Source organism: Homarus americanus, unplaced genomic scaffold (assembly GCF_018991925.1).
Source record: "Homarus americanus isolate GMGI-L3 unplaced genomic scaffold, GMGI_Hamer_2.0 scaffold24523, whole genome shotgun sequence".
NCBI classification, from domain to species: Eukaryota; Metazoa; Arthropoda; class Malacostraca; order Decapoda; family Nephropidae; genus Homarus; species Homarus americanus.
In genome coordinates, this window is record NW_024744357.1 from 5,503,260 (window position 1) to 5,528,039 (window position 24,780).

Sequence of the window (24,780 nt, forward strand, 5' to 3'; positions counted from 1 at the left end):
AGCAGCAAAGCACGGAGGGCAAACACCAAGTACAGTAGTGTACAGTAGTCATTCACCTTAGATGAGTTCGTTGTAAACATTTTCGACATTAAACAACGAATTTGCTAACACCAAAAATTCTAAATGAACAATGTAGTTTAAAGAGCACAGGGTGAGCCTAATTCGAACAATTGTATTGCACGTTAAAAATTAATAAAAATTGCTGATAAACAATAAAATTGATATGTAACACATCTTAAATTGTAACAGAACATACAACAAATAGTTCCTCCTACACTCAAACCAACCTCTGGGCAACATGACACATTTAAGCCAGGCAGTCACCCTGCTGACCCAAGAGACGTGTGATGCCATCTCATATCAAGTGACAAAGGACGTCAACAATTTTTATTGCTAAAGCGAATTAATGGTAAACGAGACATACCCGTACGTGCCATGTTATGGGATGCACATTACCTTCACTCATTTTATGCACAAGTAAGCAGACAATATCTTGTTCTCTACAATAAATAAAACCAAGATATTGAGAGAAACGTATAACAATACTGTACAGTAATGAACATTAACCATAGTTTGGCCAGTCCAAAATGTTATTAAAACTCACAATTAAGATTTACAATGCAGGACTAGTGTAGTGGGACAAGACTGTAGTAAACCCTTAATTATGTACCAACTGTTTTTCTTACTTCACCAGATATTAACAGTGACAGTGTACCAGCAAGTCTTTTCTTCACAGCAACTGTACTGTATAAGTCCCAAGGGAGAATAGGGGAACAGTTTTCCTTTACTTATGTCTCAAGGTTAATCCTCTGTAGCAGTGTGAAGTAAACAAACTTTTAAGTGACAACAACCTTTTCAAATTTATTTTAAAATATTCCAAATGAAAAAAATGAAGAACACTGGTTCTTCCTGGCCAACTGCTGTGGTTTGTTTAACTTCACAAGTTGTTCTCTCACTGATGGACTGGTAAGTGAAGCCTTCCCCCCCCCCCACATTATGATCTGTTGTACCATACACTGTTAATACTTTCACTAATAATATAAAACAATGACATAAACAATCGCTATAATTGGTTACCAAGACCATGTACTGTATTTTAAATAGTTCTGGGGGTTCTTGCCCACAAGCTGTTTCAACATGCCATAGAAAGGCTTGGCCAAATGTGTCTTAACACACTGGAGATACAAAACTATAAAGTGAGCTTCACCTAAAGGAGCTCCCATAAGACAACAAGTTCACAACCAAACGACTTAAAGCACACAAACACAAATTAGTATACAGTAATGTACAATCTCCATGAAACTGAGTTAATATCTGACCGTCCTTGAGTTTTGATATGATGCATAGATTTATTTTGACCAGAGTGAAGGTAAGATATAGTACTTGGTTATGTTAAAGAGGCAGTATGGATAAAGTACACACAGAAGAGTACGGTAAGTGCAGCCAGCCGGCACTAAACTCAACTGCCTTCAGGTCCCCAAATGTAAGTCGCTACAGCACTTGTTCACAGCTGCTGGGAGGATAAGAGTGCCCAGAGATTAAACAGTGACTTCTAATATAAGAGACAGAGGCTGTAACTACAAGATCACCATCATTATAGTCCACAACATTTCCTTAACACTGTATAGCTGTTGGGATTACAGTATAGTACAGTACCAGGATACAAATTTACATCTACTGGTTATAAAGTCTCGCAACTATTGTACAGTATACAGTAGGTGTCTTTCAACCCTAAGAGGTCAAACATTAGAGATGAAGTCAACAAGGTGAACAGTAACACATTAATCAGATCCCCACTCTACCCCATCTGCACTAAAATGGAATGCAAGGAGTTCGAAATGTCCTCTGATGATGACTGGTCTCCCCAAGGCTAACATCTGGTGAGTGCTGTTGTTTAGTGGTTAAACATGATAAATATGCTACTGAATATTTTCTAGATAACATTTATATCCACCAGAAAATTGGGAATAAGCCATCCATCTTAAAATTGAGTCAAAAGTAATATGAAATCATGATCACATTGAACAATTTGTAAAGTAGCCATAACATTATTGACCAACTGCAAAATGTTTCCTCTTGCCCTAAAAAGTAAAGCAGAAAGATAGAGAGATGAGGTAAATGCACAACTTGGGTACAGTACTGGCTGAACAGAGTCAACAGTCGTAGCACATGACATGACTCTGTCAACACATCATTCCACAAGTCACAACCCAAGTTACTGAAGAGTGTGAGGGGGGTCACTATATCATTACAGGGCCTCAGGTAATTAACTTCACTAGAATCTTGACAAGTTAGTTCAACCAGCATTTTGAAACAATTGGCCACTTTTGTGCAACAATAATTTTATTGCCCAACTTTACCCATTTAATCTCCCCTCAACTTATAACAATTAGAATATAAAAATTATTAAGACAATAAACAGTACAAAAATGAGCTCAGGTTAAGGTAATAAAAATATTTGATGCAATTAATTGATACTGAAGTATAGATAATTATTAGAGGAAAACTATAATTCTATCATTTTCCAATTTTGGGGCCACTCAAGTGCTGCCTCAACCACTGCTGAGAATATATGTTATTAGCCATCATAGAATATCTAAAAACATCAAATACAGTTGCAGAAAAACATTGTGAAGAACAGTGTTAATGATCCAAGATATTTTGGCTGTAAACAATCATTCACCTGCAAGCACGAAGCTATACATCCATCCTACACAAAGTCCAATAGTGACTTCACCATTAATGTTCTACGGCCGTTATACCCGGTGGCAGCCTTCTCCGTCAGGTTCTCAACTCTATTAATAGTCATCTTGTACAACCTCTCCCTAAGTCAGTCTTATCCTTCTATCACTGGTTCCCCTCCCCTACACATTTACTCATCTTTTCTCTCCACATACCAGGACCATCTCAGCCTTCTTTTGTGGAAAAATTCACCAAATGCTCTCAATACCCAGCCACAAGCTCTCTCAGCTCTGAACAGCTTTCATATGTCTTAATTATCACACTACACATCCACCTCACCATTCACATTTCAGTTTGCTCAAGTCTGTGAGTGTGTGTCTCATCCTCTTAACAGCCCCAAGCTTCATTGCTATACATCACACTCCTCATGCCAATTGGGTTATGGGTAATGGTAAGATGATGGACATGAGGTTAACACTCAGGATGCATCCCAAGGTATTATGAACTTGTCTGTGATGAGTGTGCACACTTATCCTCATTTTGAACTAAGAACAAACCAATAAACACTTGTTATTACCCATGACACGTATCAGTTACTTTTTACAGTATTTTCAATCTTGTCTCTGATTCGGTAGAGCAGAGTGGACTGAACCTCATGTGTACCTACTGAATGTCATCTACAGTAAAGTATCATCATCAGCATCTCATGACTCGAGCAACTTGTTCATCGTGTGTGGACTGATCAACCCTTCTCTCAACACTATCTACTGGTGTATCACACCAAAAATTTATATTAACACCCACCCACCCACCTAACCAACACCTTTTACCCTGAGCCAAACAAATCTCATCTTTCCTTCCCTAGTGTGTGTATTATAAGTGTTTTTCCCTTACTCCCATACAAGTGGACCAACATCAACAGAGACAATATTCATGAAATAATTATAAGACCCAATTCAGTGTATTAAACCTAACACCATTCATATCTACAGTCAACTATTAACCTTAAGCCCCAGGTTAGGTGCTGCTGGCACCCTACCCTCCCCGGTTAAATCAAGAAAAAATCTACTTAAAAAAAAAAAAAAAAAAAAAAGGGCGAGAAAATAGGCGGACGTTCTGGAACATCACCCAGGGCCTAATGATTAAGGTTCGTTCACCTCTCCACCTGAACCCCAAGATTCAGACTCATGAATCTAAAGCATTTATGGACAGAATAACGTATTAGTCTACTGCTTCAGGTTCACGAGTCTGAATTGTGGGGTTCGTGGTTCAGAGGGAGAGGTGAACGGACTTTAGTAGTTGACTGTAAAGTAGGTGAAAGATGAAGAAACACACGAGTGAAGGCACTGATACAAGTAGTTGGTGTAGAATATTAAAACATGATTACGGTAATACTGTATATCAATCAACTGTGATGAGCAAGACAACCTTCTACTACACTACATTAACCTGACCTACTTTGACCGAACTGTCCAAGTATTTTCACTACTGGACACATTTCCAACAACTGTTAACACGCAGACACTTTCAAGTTGTAGTTAATCATCAAATGATTCTCAACAGCACAGTACAGTACAGAACAGTACAATACAGTACAGAACAGTAGTCTTAGTAGCTACTGCAACAATGATAAACTTATATGAACACAATTTACTTATCATTGAAGCAGTACAGTACAATACAGTACAGCACAGTACAACACAACACAGTAGTCTTAGTAACTACTGCAACAATGATAAACTTACATGAACACTATTTACTCATCATTGGAACAGTACAGTACTAATATAGTTACGCAGTCTGAATACACCAGTTCAAACACCAGTTGGTACAAACTTCACAACAGGACACAAACCCACAGGCGGCTTCCTTTTCTTAATTTCCAATCTTAATATATATATTTTCCCATAAAAGGTCCATAGTGAATAAAAATCTTGACATGAGGCGACCATGACACGAGTCCAATGTTGATCTACACTTTAGTAAGTTTATGACTTTCTACATCGTAAAATGGGATTAAACCAAGTGTGCATGGGTGAGTCTACCTAATAGTGATATATATCTAGCCGTGCACTATGTCCTGGCTGCTGTCACTAAATATCTCGACTAGAGCCAACCTAGAACTTGACACTTGGATCAGAGAGAGAGAGAGGGGGGGTACTGTACTGTACATCTGATATTTTAAATAAAACCTGGGTCTTTTAAACTGTGGGACAATAATCCATCTCAAATCTAAACAAATTTAAAGAACCTTGATAAACTGCCCACCAGCAGCCAAAATCACCAACATTTTACAGCAAGATGGGAAAGTGGGAAAGCTGAAGATTTGTCCTCACTAAATAAAATGCATGGGTCGTGCCCTTTCTGAAAATTTAAGGAGAGTAAATTACACATGTCGTGAACCTATCATCTGACCAACCAACACTGATGCACTGTAAAGGGTTGATAATTATCATATATCTATAGACGTCTCCGTCACGTCATCATAGGGGAGTCCATTTCAAAACTGGATCTCTGGCATGGGTTACTCTCTGCCACAGCTTCACCTTTGGAAAGGCTTCAAGGGAAAGTGCAGCTTTAGGTCCAACCACTCATTGGTTCCTGATCTTCATGGGGCTGATGCATCCAAGATCAACTTAGTTGTCCAGCGAAAACTGCCAGAGTCTGCAAAAAAGACATCGGTTGAGTTCTTAGAACCATCGTGACCATCCTTGGGATAGTAAAAAGAAAAACAGACCTTGTGTCCGAGTTCAGATACACTTGGGGGAGGATTTTGGGGTCAACTTTTATCCTTCTACTGTACACTCAGGAAGGATATGTGCTTCAAGGTTAACATCCTCTCTCTCTCTCTCTCAAGTGACAGCAGGCATGGATGCAACTTCACAAACACCCGATACAATCATTATCACCTCGATCTGACCTCGTTCACTTTTAAGATGCCCCAAATCTGCGCGGCAACGTATAACATCTAGCCACAGTAAAGATATTGTATTGTACCCGTAAAAAATTATTTAGATTTCTAATAATATTGAGAAATACAACAACAAGAATTTCATGTACTGTACAGTATTATATAATAAAGGTAAGTTTTTCAGATATCACTGTCGTGTGAAGTTGAAGGAGGGGAAAGGAGGGCCTCAACAGGGTTTTGGATGATGCTAAACTTTCAATTTTAAAACTATCCACAAAATTCTGAAAAAGCAGAAGTGACTGACCACTTTCTACTCCCAGCTTGAGTTTGTTTTGGTTATATAAAAAAAAATCCTGTATCCATAATTAACCTCTGCTATGAATCCCAACCAAGACAGTGACAAGACCAAGTTCCCGCTTGTTTGTCAGCCTTGATAAACAACAGCCGCATCACTCAACCAAACGATCGATACACGTACTAATTTTTTCTCCCCACGGCAATATTTCTGGAACTGATTCTTACACGCACAAGGCCAGGTCTGTTAATTATTACAGTACCACATTATCTTATTTTCACCATATCCTTTGGTGATTGTCAACACATTTTGAGAACCTGTACAGCATAGTACTTTATACTGTAGTTATAAATATCTCATTAAACGGACTACAGCTAACACAGTGTTCCTCACTGTTCTTTCTTTACTCAACAACCATTTCCTGTCTCATTTTGTTACATTTATTCTTTGCTTTTTTATCCACACTACTGTACTGTACTTATGCTCCACTACGGTAATCCTATAGTTAAAGCAGGCAGTTGTAGCATGGTAATTATTATTGAACAATGTACAGTCAAGTGCTATTACAGTCTATTGCTTACTGTAGTTCCATCATTATGAAACAGTCACAATTCTTTTGTTTGTCCCAGAAGATAAAAGCTTTTTAAATACAGGGTGTATCCATTCATCTCTTAATACAAGTTATCAAAAACCCAACTAGAAATGTAAAGCTTATGTCTCCACCTGGTGAAAACATTGACCGGACTGGTGTACAGAGATAAACAGGTGAAGACTTTAACCATATTATTGTATGCCTCCCCCCTCATGATGGTGGCAGTATAAACCATTATATTTTAATGTGACAGTTGTTTAGCACAAGGAGTGGGACAACAAATGACCTGGAGTGGGCTTATCTGCAGACAGTCAGCTACAGTACTCTGGCCACAAATTCCTCCTCAGGTACTGTACTGTACTCGATGTGGTCCCCAAGCCCCACATTACATGTGTACAGTATCTGCAACAAGTGAGCAAACCAACACAGCAGTTATGCCGGAGTGTGTGGGACCTCCAGGGGTTGGCATGCAAGACAAAATAATCATATGATTGAGACGGGTCCAACAACTAAAGACTGCCCACCACATAGGAATTCAGATCTACATCAACTCACATAGAAGTGATCAAATACACCCAAGGTGCAGACTGTACTGTATACTGTACATTAAGCAAGGAAACTATCACCAACCTATAATTTAATCAAGTAAGAACTACAGAGTAAACATTGGTTCACGCCCATGCTGTCAAATCAAGACAATTGTGATTTTTCTATCTTTTCTTCGATTTAATGCATCGTCCCAGACAATATTGACTTTCAGCACTTAAATCTAGACCTCTAACTGAACTTGAGATATTGTACAGTACTGTATACTGTACTGTACAGTACTCACCTTATTGCTTCATAGTACAATGTGCAACACTACAGTATTTGGGGACCAGAATGGACAGTTTTTCAGTTGGTGGTAATGTGCAAAGGCCAATAAATGACATTTTGCAATCTGAATTAACATGAACTGAGAAATATAACAAAAGGCGACATACTTTGAGCTGGATCATTCACCCGGACACTCCACATGGTGAATGCTCCAACTCAAAGTACAGTCGACCCTCGTTAATTCGGACCCATTTAATCCGGATTTTGGATAATTCGGACCAAATCTGAATGATTTTTTTTTTTTAGATCTGTAGGAATATTACATACACGGACCTTAAGCTAAAATGCTGGTCCACCCACTGCTGGGATAAAACACCAGCATCTTTTTGGTTAAATGTAACATCTCCACCACTAGTGTGGGGGGGGGGATGCAACTTTTAGCTTCAGACATGAAAAATATTTACCATTTACTGTCAGTAAACAATGGAAACGTGAAATATGTACCAATTAGTAATGAAAAGTTGTGCAGTTCCTTCAGCAAATGAAGCTCACCAACTTACAATAGGCTAATTTACCTTCCAACGTGTTTTCAGTAGTCTATGTTGAAGTTCTTAGCACAGGCTAACTTATCATATCATATATACGGTATCACAGTTCTCATTGATCTACAAAAAATACCGGTAATAAAAACCTTTTCGGTATTTCACACTTAATATAATACCCGGTAATCTACTTCAACCTCCTATTGTTTACAACGACGCATGACGCACCACCAGCTGTTGAGCATCAGCTACACGGTACACGTGTTTTTCGAATCATTTTCAGTTGAAAAACTGTTACATCACATGTATATTTTACCTAAACTGTGCCTGAATGAATATATTCTCGGAAATAAATAGTAGTTTTGCTGAAACGTGATGTATTTCAATGTAAAATAGGATAAAATACATGACGAAAACAAAAGACTTTACCTAACCTTCGAATGTTCAAGAGATGTTACTCGTTTTTTAATAGTTTTCGGTTAAAATACTGTTATATTACAATGATATTCTATTCATACTGTGCTTGATATACTACATTCACGGAAATGTAATATTTTTGCTGAAATGACGTACGTATTACAGTGGAAAATGGGATAAAATCGTGACGAAAACAATGATTTTCGCTTTTTTCGTTCAAAAGATGTTACCGTAATCGCTTTTCAATCTGCTCCCAAAGTTCTGACCACTTACAAACTTATGACAGCAGGAATACTGTACAGTACTGTACTGCACTGTAGGGTACTGTACGGTACTGTAGTATTTACAGATATGAAAGTTATCTCTTAGTGTGCATGAAGTGTCGTGTAAAGGAAAATTGGTAATACTCTGGAACATCATCGCATTTTAGCCAAACTTAAGACAGAAGTAAACGTCCTCTCTTACTGCCAAAAAGAACATAAACAACAAGAATTTCACTTTTTCATTTATTTTTTTAGTTTTGGTACAGAATAATAATCTACAACGAACTGGTAATACGTGTCTCCATTTTTATTGTTTACATGATGATGTTTTACACACATCAACACTTCCCAGTGACCACCCCATACACACCAACACTTCAGTGTTCATCGCTATGTTACAATTTATCGAAGATAAAAATAAACCAACCAAACCTACCACAGTATCAGAAGGTATATGTACTATACTGTAAAGGTACTATACTGTACAGTATTTTAAGTTGGGTAAACTATCACACATTAACCAAGAAGTTGAAGCTTTTCTATACAAGATAAATGCTTTCTTTAAGAGGAACAATTCTCATTGCTTTTTAAAAAAATTTCTCCAAACCCAACCCACAGTAACATGCAGTACAGTGAAACCTCCATATAACAGAACCCTCTCTCCATATAACCTGTTAGATGGAGGGTTTCATATCCACCAGACCCTTGATATAATGGAAGATTGACGTTTCATATCAACGGATCCTCTATACAGTACTGTACAACAGCATTTCCTCTCGATAACCCGTTAAATGTAAGTTTACAGTACAGAAGCTCCAATACTTATACACAACAGTACTGTATCTTGAACAAGAGTTTTCATTCACAGGAACTGTTCTGGGAAGCTTCATCAATTAATTTTATACACAGGAACGACTTCTCAGCTACTGGTACATTACAGGAGGTCCCCGGCTTACGTACGACGTACGTCTGACTTACGAACATCCACTAATACGAACAAGGTCCCATAAAAGTAAACTTTAAATTTACAGGGATTTTTTAACAGGGAATAGCCCACCCACACACATTAGACAACACATTATGCTTCCAATATCTTCCCAGGCTGTAGTACCTCCCTGTTTGGTAGCTGCCTACTACCATTACCTGATGATTTATTTTTTACTTTCATTTACTGTATTTTGTCATTCTATTTCTTTTCTATTAAAATAAGTGATCTTATATGTATATAAGGGCTCGGGCTATGATATAGTGGGGTTTTAAACATTGTTCTGTAAGTACGGTATGCACATAGCACGTGTTCCGACTTAAGAAAAGTCCGCAGGAAGGGAAATCATACCTAACCAGGAGTCTGCCTGTACATTATATGATTTATAGGAGATACAATGAACAAACCTAACTTAGTAGGTTAGGTTGTTTCAATAAATCATATAGTATATATGTGTGGAACAGTAACCTTATATTTAACTGCCATAAACTCCAGACACTTGTGGCACACCTGGAGACTTCCTAAGTACAGTATATGCTGTACCAGATACTGCTACATTATATTGTACAATACTGTATAATTCTTTGTTAATAAAATGAACCTACCTGCCTTAACATTATTACATGACATACGTAATCCCCCCCACCCCAAGTGTTGGAAGACCATTGGCACTGGTCGGCTGTGATCAACCAAAACAATCTGCCAACGCCACAAACGGCGTAAAGATAACACAACATTTATCTCGCTTTGCTCTACAAAACAGAAGATAACGGTTGTATTTTAAGGTTAGTTTGGCTCAGTCTATGAACAATAAATTATTTAAAGTAGGCACAGGATACAGGTACGGCAGCTGTATGTGCGGTGGGCAGACTATACATATAATTAGCTACGAAGATGGCCTTCCTGACTAACCTAACCTAACCATTAACACACACAGTCAACGTGGCTGCTGTCCCTGTATCCACTACCATTATTTATAGCAGCAATAACCCCAGACTACACAGTTTGTAAACAAAGGACCTTATTATTTTAAGCCTATTATCTACACGATCGGTAATTATTTATGACTCCACAGCCACTCATTAGACGGACATATGAACTAATAGGTTGGATGGATATACGAGCGATAGGGGATGGGTGAAACGGGACTGCCCAGTATGGGCCAAAAGGCCTGCCACAGTTCCCTTCATTCTTATGTTCTTAAAATGAATTTTAAAAAAACCAAAAAAACAAAACAAAACACAATTTCACTGTTTTATTGTGAACACTGTCGTAGTTATGCAAAAGTATTAAAAACGTTGTTACTTCTAAATTAAACTTAACCTAACCTTAGTTGATTAGAAAAACAAGCAGCATAAGCATTGTTAGAAGACCTCACCTAACAAACCCACCTAACTTCCTAGCTGTGAGGCTCAACCCTCAGGACAGAAAAAACTTATGGTACTAGTATGATATACGTAGTGTAATTTTACGGTTTTTGTGGACGTGAGAGCAGCCGCCTAATCCGTGGCTCATAAACATACATTGGCGACTGGCGTCAAGCGGAGACCATTACATAAGAAAAAAAGGAGTGCAATAGGCCGGTTGGCCTGTGCATGGCAGCTCCTGTCGAGAGTTACTACCACTCTATCATCCATGAATCCATCCAGCCTCCTTTTGAAACTTTCCAGAGTTCCAGCACTTACTACAAAGTTGCTAAGCTTGTTCCACTCGTCTACCACCCTGTTTGTGAACCAGTTCCTTCCTATCTCCCTCCTAAACCTAAACTTATCCAACTTAAATCCGTTGCTCCGAGTCATATCCTGCTCGGACATTATAAGAACTTTATCTATATCCCCTTTATTGATTCCTTTCACCCACTTAAATACTTCTATCATATCTCCCCGCACTCTTCGTCTTTCTAGGGAATGCAATTTAAGTTTCTTTAACCTATCCTGATATGGAAGGTTTCTAAGTCCCGGAATCATTTTCGTCATTCTTCGCTGCACCTACTCTAGTGAATTGATATCCATTCTATAATAAGGGCACCAGAACTGAACCGCATAATCGAGGTGCGGCCTGACTGCTTACTGCCGCATCATGCTAGGAAAGACAAAGTAGTGTGTGTGCCTAGTACCAGAATTATCTACCAAATGAAGCAATTTTCCCCAATATGACTATCATATTAGAACTCACTGATGAAAATATAATAAAAATATAAACATCAAAACAAATAACAGCTCAGCGGCGAAGTCGTCTATATTAGTCGTTTTATCCACCCTTGCCATGACGGTATTCCCTCACTTGTTTGTAGGGTAGCCTGCTAATATGGAGGACTTCACAGCCACTTCCCCGTCTCTTATAAGTTCGCCCACGGCAGGTGTTCAAGTTATGCTAGGTTATGTTAGGTGGTGTTATTTCACTTGTTGTCAGTAAACAAACCTTGGGAATTTTTTAGTTGCAATCAGTAATTCTAAGACACTTGTCTTCAATGGCCTGTCTTAGTTTTGTACTTAAGCCCATCCTCGAGACAAGCGTACTTGATCTCGTAGTACTTCAGCTCATTGTTGTTGTTGATATTGACACATTTAAGGGCAGCCTTTTCTGTTTTTGTATCCCGACGCCAATAAGAACCATTTTGTGACTGATAGCATCTTCAGCTGCTTTGTTAGTAGAAAATTCATCACCCACGTGGAGTACTGACATCATATTTACAGTTCTCACGTCTGTTCACCCTCACAGAGATATAGTCCATCCACAAGGGAGCCAGGAATTACCCAAAAGTGCCCAAAAGCATAGCAAATAAGGGTAAAATCTTAATGAATATCTGTTATACATACACAAAACATGTTTAATAATATTTTTAGTGTAATTTTGTAAAAATAATTTGTAAGATGAAATGATAAACAGCGAAAACTTTCAGTATTGGCGAACGCTAAATTCCAAAGAGTTTGTGAACGAGGGAGATAACTCAGATCCATCGTGATGCACTTCGCTAACCTAACCTAACGAAAAGTAAATCCTACGGCTGTTAGATACCTCAAAGTAACAGAAACATCGGTAATTATATCTCCATTTTGGATAGGTGACTCTTTGGAATTTAGCGTTTTTCGTTGTTTATTATTTCATTATTTTGACTACATTTCAATGAAAACATTATTAATCAGGTTTTATTGATGTAAAACATATATTCGTTAAGATTTTACCCTGATTTAATATACTTTTGGGTACTTCGTTGTACCGCATCCACAATAGTGCCATATACAGTATATATATATCTATCTGTATAAAACAAAGAACTGTGTTTGTTTGTGTGTGTCCGCACGAGAATCTCGGAAACTTCTCTACCGATCTGTAGTGATGATGGATGGTGTTATATGTAGTGATGAAGGATGGTGTTATATGTAGTGATGATGGATGGTGTTATATGTAGTGATGATGGATGGTGTTATATGTAGTGATGATGGATGGTGTTATATGTAGTGATGATGGATGGTGTTATCTGTAGTGATGATGGTGGTGTTATATGTAGTGATGATGGATGGTGTTATATGAAGTGATGAAGGATGATGTTATATGTAGTGATGATGGGTGGTGTTATATGTAGTGATGATGGATGGTGTTATATGTAGTGATGATGGATGGTGTTATATGTAGTGATGATGGGTGGTGTTATATGTAGTGATGAAGGATGGTGTTATAAGTGATGATGGATGGTGTTATATGTAGTGATGATGGATGGTGTTATATGTAGTGATGATGGATGGTGTTATATGTAGTGATGATGGATGGTGTTATATGTATGATGATGGGATGGTGTTATATGTAGTGATGATGGATGTGTTATATGTAGTGATGATGGGTGGTGTTATATGTAGTGATGATGGATGGTGTTATATGTAGTGATGATGGATGGTGTTATGTATGTGATGGTGTTATATGTGATGATGGATGGTGTTATATGTAGTGATGATGAAGGATGGTGTTATATGTAGTGATGAAGGATGGTGTTATATGTAGTGATGAAGGATGGTGTTATATGTAGTGATGATGGATGGTGTTATATGTAGTGATGATGGATGGTGTTATATGTAGTGATGATGGATGGTGTTATATGTAGTGATGATGGATGGTGTTATCTGTAGTGATGATGGATGGTGTTATATGTAGTGATGAAGGATGATGTTATATGTAGTGATGAAGGATGATGTTATATGTAGTGATGATGGATGATGTTATATGTAGTGATGAAGGATGGTGTTATATGTAGTGATGATGGATGGTGTTATATGTAGTGATGAAGGATGATGTTATATGTAGTGATGAAGGATGATGTTATATGTAGTGATGAAGGATGGTGTTATATGTAGTGATGATGGATGGTGTTATATGTAGTGATGAAGGATGATGTTATATGTAGTGATGAAGGATGGTGTTATATGTAGTGATGAAGGATGATGTTATATGTAGTGATGATGGATGGTGTTATATGTAGTGATGATGGATGGTGTTATATGTAGTGATGAAGGATGATGTTATATGTAGTGATGAAGGATGGTGTTATATGTAGTGATGATGGATGGTGTTATATGTAGTGATGATGGATGGTGTTATATGTGGTGATGATGGATGGTGTTATATGTAGTGATGATGGATGGTGTTATATGTAGTGATGATGGATGGTGTTATATGTAGTGATGATGGATGGTGTTATATGTAGTGATGATGGATGGTGTTATATGTAGTGATGATGGATGGTGTTATATGTAGTGATGATGGATGGTGTTATATGTAGTGATGATGGATAGTGTTATATGTGGTGATGATGGATGATGTTATATGTAGTGATGATGGATGTGTTATATGTAGTGATGATGGATGGTGTTATATGTAGTGATGATGGATGATGTTATATGTAGTGATGAATGGTGTTATATGTAGTGATGATGGTGGTGTGTAGTGATGATGGATGGTGTTATATGTAGTGATAGTGATGATGATGGTGGATGTTATATGTAGTGATGATGGATGATGTTATATGTAGTGATGATGGATGGTGTTATACAGTATGTAGTGATGATGGATGATGTTATATGTAGTGATGATGGATGGTGTTATACAGTATGTAGTGATGATGGATGATGTTATATGTAGTGATAATGGGTGGTGTTATATGTAGTGATGATTAGACAATAAAATAATAACAGATTAATGCTAAAGAAAATATACTTTGCCGTACCGTTATAGTGCAAAAAATGGTGGAACTTACATACACCGTTAATGAACTATTGATGGAAGAAGAAGTTTTGGGGACTGAACAGTGAGATAATGTGGAACCTCTCGGAGGGTGGCGTCCTACCATGGCCTAGCGAATGAGCCGCCCGGAGAGCAGCGTTTCTGCTAGTGTGTGTGTGTGTGTGTGTGTGTGTATGTCTGTGTATATATATATATATATATATATATATATATATATATATATATATATATATATACTGCAACAAATAAATGCCAGTTACATCATTCTCAAGTTGTTCGCAGGTTATGGACGTCTAACTGTTCAGAGCAGTGCGCACTCACGGTAAAATAGCGTTAGTAGGAACTTTGCAAGTTAAGGCAAAATATATATTTCTTTTTAAATTAATTTTCTATGAAAAATCTGCGGCTGTAAAGTCGTAAATAATTACCATGTAGCCTAAGTTAAGGGTCTACCTAGTGGCTACTGTAGCACCTACAGTAGTGGCGTCGTGGCCTTGTGGCGCGCCATAATGGTCGCCGTCACCACCACAAACATTCCTCACAACATAAAAAACCAACGCCATTAAAACCGTATTAGCTTCAAACATCCACTACTCCACCTCACGCCATTATCAACGCTACAAAGGAGTCATTAACGAGGGGCGAGAATGAAGCAATATTGTTAATAATGGAGCAATAAGCGCCATTACCTTCCTCCACAGTTGACACATAACTTCCGTATTTAACCTTTGAGTGAATATTATACCATCAACACCGCCCTTACGTCCGTCAGCCAGGTGAGTAAAGTAGAGGTTGTGAAGCGGAGAAACAATCCCTGGAGGAAGGAGAAGCCATTAAGACCCAACTCACCTGAGGTAACTTGAGCAAGATGCCGCCAGTCTGTATAAGTTCACATCCCAAGATCCTCAAGTCCATCTCGATCTCGGAGTCAAGTCCATCCTGCTGGGAGGGACTCGGGGACAACTTATCAGGAGGGATGAGGACATTATCCAGAGTGATGACAACACTACCGTATTTCTTCGCGGGAGGACTCATCACCTCTATTGCTCCGGCCGCCATCTTGTTCTCCTCTGGCTATAGACGGAATGAACCTCGAGGCTCAAGCTGATCAGGAAGACAAAAACGCATCACGATACCTTATATTCTTTCGTATTAACAGAATCTAAATCCTTTAATCTTTTTAAACCTTCTCATGTTGAGGCTCAAACATCCAAACACTTTCACAAAACGTTCTGTACTATATTATTTTATCGACATGGTTTATATATATATATATATATATGTTTAAATATATATCACAGACCTCAACGAGTTGTTAAATAACCAGGTATTACAAACACACAATCTAACCTAAATATTCCTTATTAGGTATTAAATGGCGGCTGAGGACCATCTTGTGTTACCATGACATTGGTTTTTCCAAGAAGAAATTCCCGGAAATCTTTTCAGTTCTGACGAGAAAATCTTTCGCTGACGTCAATATGTTTCTCCAAACAGTTACGTGATGTAGCTACATTTTAATACAAAGTTTGTAAAGCTAAATAAAACTCCAGATCTTATGAGGAAAATTTGCGTATATGCACACCTTTACGCTGCATATTATATCACCTTAGTACATTTATAATAACTCCTAAATATTTTATTTTATATTTTTAAAACATACTATACGAGGTAAGTGCGTTTAATTATAAGATTCCCAACACAATAAGTAGCAGTAATGATGCAATACAAGTGTTAGCAGCCATAAATCATGTTGGCTGCCCTGACTCTACTGTTTTCACGGTAATAGATAAATATTTCCTCGTCACATGTTTGTTCTCTTATTGTTATCTTGTGACTATTTATATCAAAAGCCACACGGGGAATAATAAATCAGACTAACACAAGCAATCCACCTTATAGCGGCATCTTTAAGGGGGAAATTCTTGTGATTTTTTTTATTATAAATACAAATTCCTACGTTTCTTTACCTTATGCCCTTCACTATAATTTTATTTGGTAGGTTTAATCCTCAACAATCCACAATTACCAGTCACTTACCGAGGATGGACGTGTTCAGTCCTCACAATAATTTATGGATATTAAAACAAAATATGTTTCTAATGTTCCCAGCCACGATTTTATTTTTAAAATAAAAAAGACACAGATGACTTTATTGTGCTGATTTTTTTGGTATCATGAACGTTTAACGTGAGAAATAAAGTGGAATTATCCAGGAGAAGAATTGTTACCTATGATGACGTCATTAGTTCAAATGTTATGTCACCACTTTACTTTTATCCTCTTGGCCACTGATGGGTTCGTTATCCCCGTGGGCGGTCGGTCATCTCTCTGTCTGTGTCACTTTGTCTGGTTCCCTCTGTCTGTACAATAAAAATAAAACAGTTATCATAAGTTGACCTGTGAATTATGACCTGTATTGACCTCCCACAGCTGCAGCAGGTCAAGTCGTTCATCATACCATACAGTTCCTTCAAGTTGGTCAGTGGTCACGACTCTCTCGGTACCTACTCCGACGAGGCCAGGTACAACTTCTGCTCCACCTGTGGCTTTCACACCTTTATCCCCAGCTGTAACTCGGAGGTTTATGGTTAGTGGTCTGTGTATCTTAGGTTACGTTTGGTGTGGTTTGGTTAAATTTACATATAATTGTATGTTTTCTTGTACTATATAGTCATTAAAAGAGTCTGTAACACATCCAGTCTTGTATCTTGGGAATAATTTACTCATATTGAGAACTTTCCTTATTGTGACAACCATACGTCTGTCTTTGTCATCATCATCCTGGTTAATTCTCTCCCTGACAACCATACGTCTGTCTTTGTCATCATCATCCTGGTTAATTCTCTCCCTGACAACCATACGTCTGTCTTTGTCATCATCATCCTGGTTAATTCTCTCCCTGACAACCATACGTCTGTCTTTGTCATCATCATCCTGGTTAATTCTCTCCCTGACAACCATACGTCTGTCTTTGTCATCATCATCCTGGTTAATGTTTCCTCGTCAACAGGTATAGCGCCTCACTGCCTTGACCACGGTACTGTTAACAAGATCACTCACAAAAAAGTTGACCACAAGAACCTACAGTAGGGCCGCCAACACAGAGCTCACACCGCAGCGACAAGGGTGATTGGAAGAACTCTGTCACTATGCTGGGGACGACCACCACACACAACAAAACCAAGTCCAGCCACCAGAAAGAACCCTGTCAGCGATGCTAAGAACCTTGGACACCCCTGACGGAAGAATTCCTTTATAGATATAATTACAGGCAAGAAAACTTATGTTGTCCAAACAAAACTCGACAATATGCTCAATTAACACACATTATAGAACCCTGAAGCTTAGATTAACAGACTCAGATCGTGGACATAAATTACAAATGTGATTTTTCAACCAACAAAATAACGGCCAAGTTATCCTCAATCCTCATCAGTCATCATGGAATCCAGTTGTAATGACAAATGAATAACTAAGATAGTTCGTCATTATTAGTTTTTTAATAAAGTTTTTCCCGTTTTCTGTTTTAAGGAATAACTTTATATTTTACATTTGTCATCACCCCTAGTAAGCTTCGCTAGCCGGTCGCCGAGCCGAATGGTAGACCAGTTCTCAGTTAAAACTCTATCTGGCTACCTGACCAGTTTATATATATACTTGCAGAAACGCCTCCCTCCGGGTGGCTCATTCGCTAGGCCATGGTAGGCCGCCACCCTCCGGGAGGTTCCACATTATCTCACTGTTCAGTCCCCAAAACTTCTTCTTCCATCAATAGTTCATTAACGGTGTATGTAAGTTCCACCATGTTTTTCACTACAACGGTACGGCAAAGTATATTTTCTTTAGCATTAAACTGTTATTATTTTATTGTCTAATCATCACTACATATAACACCACCCATTATCACTCCATATAACACCATCCATCATCACTACATACTGTATAACACCATCCATCATCACTACATATAACACCATCCATCATCACTACATATAACACCATCCATCATCACTACATATAACACCACCCATCATCACTACATATAACACCATCCATCATCACGACATATAACACTACCCATCATCACTACATATAACACCACCCATCATCACTACATATAACACCATCCATCATCACGACATATAACACTACCCATCATCACTACATATAACACCACCCATCATCACTACATATAACACCACCCATCATCACTACATATAACACCACCCATCATCACTACATATAACACCACATCCATCATCACTACATATAACACCACCCATCATCACGACATATAACACCACCCATCATCACTACATATAACACACCATCATCACTACATATAACACCATCCATCATCACTACATATAACACCATCCATCATCACTACATATAACACCATCATCATCTACAGATCGGTAAAGTAGTTTCCGAGATTCTCGTGAACACACAAACAAACAAACACACAGACATACTTCTTTTGTTTTTATATATATATATATATATATATATATATATATATATATATATATATATATATATATAATTTATTTATTTATATATTTATATATTGTACTTGAACCAGACAACAAGACTGGAGCCGCCATGAACCACTATATGCAATAAGTTACTTCATTTTCTTACATGCTAACCAATATCTTCACGACATTCAACCATTCTTTACTTCATCATCAAACTACAAAATTGAGATTATCTATTTTATGCATAAAGAATGACAAGTACGTGGTCAGAGGGCCAAAGATCCATTGTATAATAAACTGGGGTTGCATGGACACACTGGTAATGACACAGAATTTGGCGCCAATCAACAGCTCGCTGAGAATGGCCTCTGAACAGGTGAGATTTTTCCGAGAATTTCACTTGATTTGTTGAGGCTTTGTGTCATGTTTCATACTTTACCTTGTTCCACTTATTGGTACTTATGTTAGTAAAGTGAGATGCCGCTTCGGGATACCAAGAGTATGTACTAGTAGTGAACATTACCAGTGTTCAGCTGCTAGTAGTGAACATTACCAGTGTTCAGCTACTAGTAGTAAACATTACCAGTGTTCAGCAGTTAGTAGTGAACATTACCAGTGTTCAGCTACTAGTAGTGAACATTACCAGTGTTCAGCTGCTAGTAGTGAACATTACCAGTGTTCAGCAGTTAGTAGTGAACATTACCAGTGTTCAGCTACTAGTAGTGAACATTACCAGTGTTCAGCTGCTAGTAGTGAACATTACCAGTGTTCAGCAGTTAGTAGTGAACATTACCAGTGTTCAGCTACTAGTAGTGAACATTACCAGTGTTCAGCTGCTAGTAGTGAACATTACCAGTGTTCAGCAGCTAGTAGTGAACATTACCAGTGTTCAGCTACTAGTAGTGAACATTACTAGTGTTCAGCTACTAGTAGTGAACATTATCAGTGTTCAGCTGCTAGTAGTGAACATTACCAGTGTTCAGCTACTTGTAGTGAACATTACCAGTGTTCAGCTACTAGTACATACGAACATAAGAATGGAGGAAACTGCAACGGGCCTCTTGGCCCATACTGGGAAGTCCCATTTACACCCAGCCCCTATTGCTCATATATCCTTCCAACCTATGTTTGAAGCTATCCAGCGTATTCGAGTTAATGATGATGTTTGGTAACTTGTTCCAGTCATCCACTACTCTATTTCCAAACCAGTGTTTACCTATTTCGCGCCTAAATCTAAATTTGTCAAATTTAAAACCATTGATGCGAGTTCGCTCCTGGTTGGAAAGTTTGAGTACCTTTGTAATGTCCCCTTTGTTTAGCCCTGATTTACATATATACACCTCTATCATGTCGCCCCTCGCTCTACGTCTCTCGAGGGAGTGCAAATTAAGATGCTTTAACCTGTCTCTATACTCAAGGTTCCTAATGCCCGGGATTAGTCTTGTCATTCTCCTCTGAATTCTTTCCAATGATTCTATATCCATTCTGTAATACGGTGACCAGAACTGAACTGCGCAATCCAGGTGTGGTCTCACAAGCGCAAGATATAGTTTTAAGATGACCTCGCTAGTCTTGTAACTAACACTCCTTTGTATGAACCCAAGTACTTTATTAGCCTTGTTACGAGCAAAAACACATTGTTTACTTGGCTTAAGGTTCCTACTTATCATAACTCCTAAATCTCTCTCGCAGTCGGATTTCTCTATGGCATCGTTGTTCATCTGGTATCTGGTTTCCCTGTTTACATCTATACTGAGTACTTTACATTTGTCCACATTGAATTTCATCTGCCATTTTTCAGACCATTCGAAATTTTTTTTTAGATCTTCCTGTAGTAAACATTATCAGTGTTCAGCTGCTAGTAGTGAGCATTACCAGTGTTCAGATAAATGTATTGAACTTTACTAGTGTTCAGCTATTAGTATTGAACTTTACTAGTGTTCAACTATTAGTATTGAACTTTACTTGCGTTCAGCTATTCGTATTGAACTTTACTAGAGTTTAGCTACTAGTAGTGAACATAATCAGTGTTCAGCTGCTAGTTGTGAGCATTACCAGTGTTCAGCTATTAGTATTGAACTTTACTTGTGTTCAGGTATTAGCATTGAACTTTACTTGTGTTCAGCTGCTAGTATTGAACTTTACTAGTGTTCATCTACTAGCAGTGAAGGTGACCAGTGCCCGGCAGGTGTTTGAGCGCCTCGGACAGGTTGCATGTCAGGTCGTCCCGTGTGTGTGTGTGTGAATATAGGGCTTCCCGCCACTCAGGTATTGACCCTACGTGTCCACCGTCTTATAACTGCTAACCCTTAAATGGTGATGTGAGATTGTACCAAATTGGCGATGTGAGAGATCACCTAAAGAATCACCACCCGAGGGTATTTTACCTGACGATTAACCTAACCTAACCTAACTTCATTCCCCCAAATAATTTTAAGGTGGTTCATCTTTAGGTTAGGTTAAGTTAGGGTGGTTAATCGTTAGGTGAAATAAGCTGAGGTGGTGATTCTTCAGGTGATCTGGTTGCACAGTGTTGCGGGCTCGTGTGCCAGAATGACATAAGTCAAGCCAAATCTTTGATGGAGATAGTTTATGGGTCATAAAGCCGAAAATTACTAAGTGTGGTCGACCTTACATGATGGTGTGTGTCGTATTATAAACAATACGTACTGTACTAATAATAACACTACGTATATAATGAACTTCTCTCCCAGATTTAATAATTCAATTCATTAATCCAGTTTAACATTATTTTATGTTATGTTCCTTAATTACCAGATAATTATCCGTTCCTCTTAATTATTGACTATAATTATATTTGCGCTGTTGCCAACCAAATGAGATTTTAATTTTAATTAATAGTGGAAGTTAAATTAGGTCAAACATATTGTACCAGGAGAACCTATAGGCCTACTGTATACCGTATATAATGTTATCCTAGGTGGTGGGCAACGCTACGTTATAACGGTGACGTCACACCCGAGCCACGATGACCAATGATACGGCGTGTTTTGACGTGTGTGTACGTTATAACAGTGACGTCATACGCGAGCCACGATGACCAATGATACGGCGTGTTTTGACGTGTGTGTACGTTATAACAGTGACGTCATACGCGAGCCACGATGACCAATGATACGGCGTGTTTTGACGTGTGTGTACGTTATAACAGTGACGTCATACGCGAGCCATGATGACCAATGATATCGCGTGTTTTACTGACGTCATCACTAGGGTGGCGACTTTAGAGAGAGAGAGAACTGTTGCCTGGTCAGTGGCTACACACACACACCTCGGTACCGACAATCGATACACTTAACGACTGTGGCTGCCCAAGTGCTCACTCCAGACCTCACTTACAGTATACCATTGGCCGCCGCTACACTGCTGGCTGGGTCAAGCGTATACCTGTGTATTGTCTGTATACATGTTGAACTGTATACCTGTATCGTCTATATGCAGGGCCGTCCCTAGGAGGGTGAGGGGCCCGGGGCAACTCAGCCACTGCGGGGCCCCACACTAGTGCCAGATTATGCGGTCAGAGGAACCCACCCCCACCAACCCCCACGGGACTGTCGCTATGGATGGTAAGGTCACGGTTGCGATGGTGGCGTAAGCCGTCAGGTCAGATTAACCAGTCAACAGGTAATGTGTCCGAGGTCACTGGGTCTAGTGCTGGGCCCCGCGGGGCCCCCACACGCGCGGGGCCCCGGGCGGTCGCCCCTGTTCGCCCCCCCCTAAACGACGGGCCTGTACATGCTGAACTGTATACCTGTATTGTCTATATACTGGCTGAACTGTATACTATACCTTCTGATCAATGCAAACCTTTATGGCTACTTTACTGAATATGTATCAATCTATTTATCTAAGTTAGTGACAGGAAATGTACCCCCTGTCATGTACCCCCTGTCATGAACCCCCTGTCATGTACCCCCTGTCATATACTGCAGTCCTCTTCACTACTACGTTTACAGGGGCTCGTCATATAAACATTACACAAATAATTTTGATATTGTTTAATATTGTTTCACTTTGATTCCATAATATGTTTACTTTGCCAGTTTCCTTCTGTCGAATGTAAACAAACACAGGGCTGCCACACTGCACAAAACCTGACGAGCTCCTGAAAACGCACTAGTGAAGGGGACTGTACGTACCTCTTTCCCTGTCATGTACCCACTGTCAGATTCCCCCGTCACACACCCTCCTGTCATGTACCCACTGTCAGATTCCCCCGTCACACACCCTCCTGTCATGTACCCACTGTCAGATTCCCCCATCACACACCCTCCTGTCATGTTTCCACTGTCCAGGTTCCCCGTCACACACCACTCTGTCATCCTTCACCCACTGTCAGATTCCCCCGTCACACACCCTCCTGTCATGCCCATTGTCAGATTCCCCGTCACACACCCTCCCTGTCATGTACCCATTGTCAGATTCCCCCCGTCACACACCCTCCTGTCATGTACCCATTGTCAGATTCCCCGTCACACTCACTGTCATGTACCCTGTCAGATTCCCCGTCACACCTCTCCCTCCTGTCATGCCCCACTGTAGATTCCCCCATCCTCACACCCTCCTGTCATGTACCCATTGTCCAGATTCCCCCGTCACCACACCCTCCTGTCATGTACCCATTGTCAGATTCCCCCGTCACACACCCTCCTGTCATGTACCCACTGTCAGGTTCCCCGTCCACACCCTCCTGTCATGCCCACTGTCAGATTCCCCGTCCACACACACCCTCCTGTCATGTACCCATTGTCAGGGTCCCCGTCACACACCGTCCTGTCCATGTACCCCACTGTCAGATTCCCCATCACACACCCTCCTGTCATGTACCCACTGTCAGATTCCCCCGTCACACACCCTCCTGTCATGTACACCTCCCTCTCCTGACACTTTTAATGGCCACTTGTCATGACAGACTGACACACAATAATGACAAAGAACAGTGGTAACGATGACAGAGGCGAGGAACTGAGTGTTAATATAAGAAGGTTGATAATAGCGACCTTGTAGGCGGTAATATTATGCTTTATGATAACCTTTTACTGGTACAGATTTAACTATGTAAGATCTGGTACAATAATGTTTTGGTGAGAGATATTTGGATCACCTGAATGTTAGTGCCTTAGTATATTTTACCTTAAGATTGGTCTAACTTAACGCTAACCTAATTTAATCCAACCTAATGATAACCAAATTTAATATAAGCTAACTTAAAATAACCGAATCTAATCTAACCAAACATAACCAAACAACCTTTCCTAATTTAGCCAAACCAAACCAAACCAAATCTAACCTAACACAACGCTAATCTAATTCCTATGTATGATCAAGGAAATGTAGGTATTATCTGATTATTGTATGAGAGTACAGTAATGGAGAGAAGTTTAGCCATCATGGGAGAGAAAATACAAACTGATGTATTGTAGTCGCTACAGGTACTGTAGCCTAACGCTGGCTAATGTCGTTCACAATAACTTTAAAGTCCCACTAATATACAGCTTATATCAGGTTGAGTGGAGGCATGAATTCTACGGTTACTA

The 24,780-nt window shown here is 39.2% G+C and overlaps 1 protein-coding gene across 1 annotated transcript in view; it reads right to left on the reverse strand.

Moving 5' to 3' along the window:
- LOC121877848 (cyclin-L2-like) overlaps nucleotides 1–15,804 on the reverse strand; it is a 30,765-nt gene extending 14,961 nt beyond the window's left edge. Inside the window, 1 exon segment of the mRNA XM_042383755.1 lies at nucleotides 15,584–15,804. Coding sequence (XP_042239689.1) covers nucleotides 15,584–15,797 — 214 coding nt within the window. The 5' untranslated portion in view covers nucleotides 15,798–15,804.
- Between the last annotated feature and the right edge of the window lie 8,976 nt (nucleotides 15,805–24,780).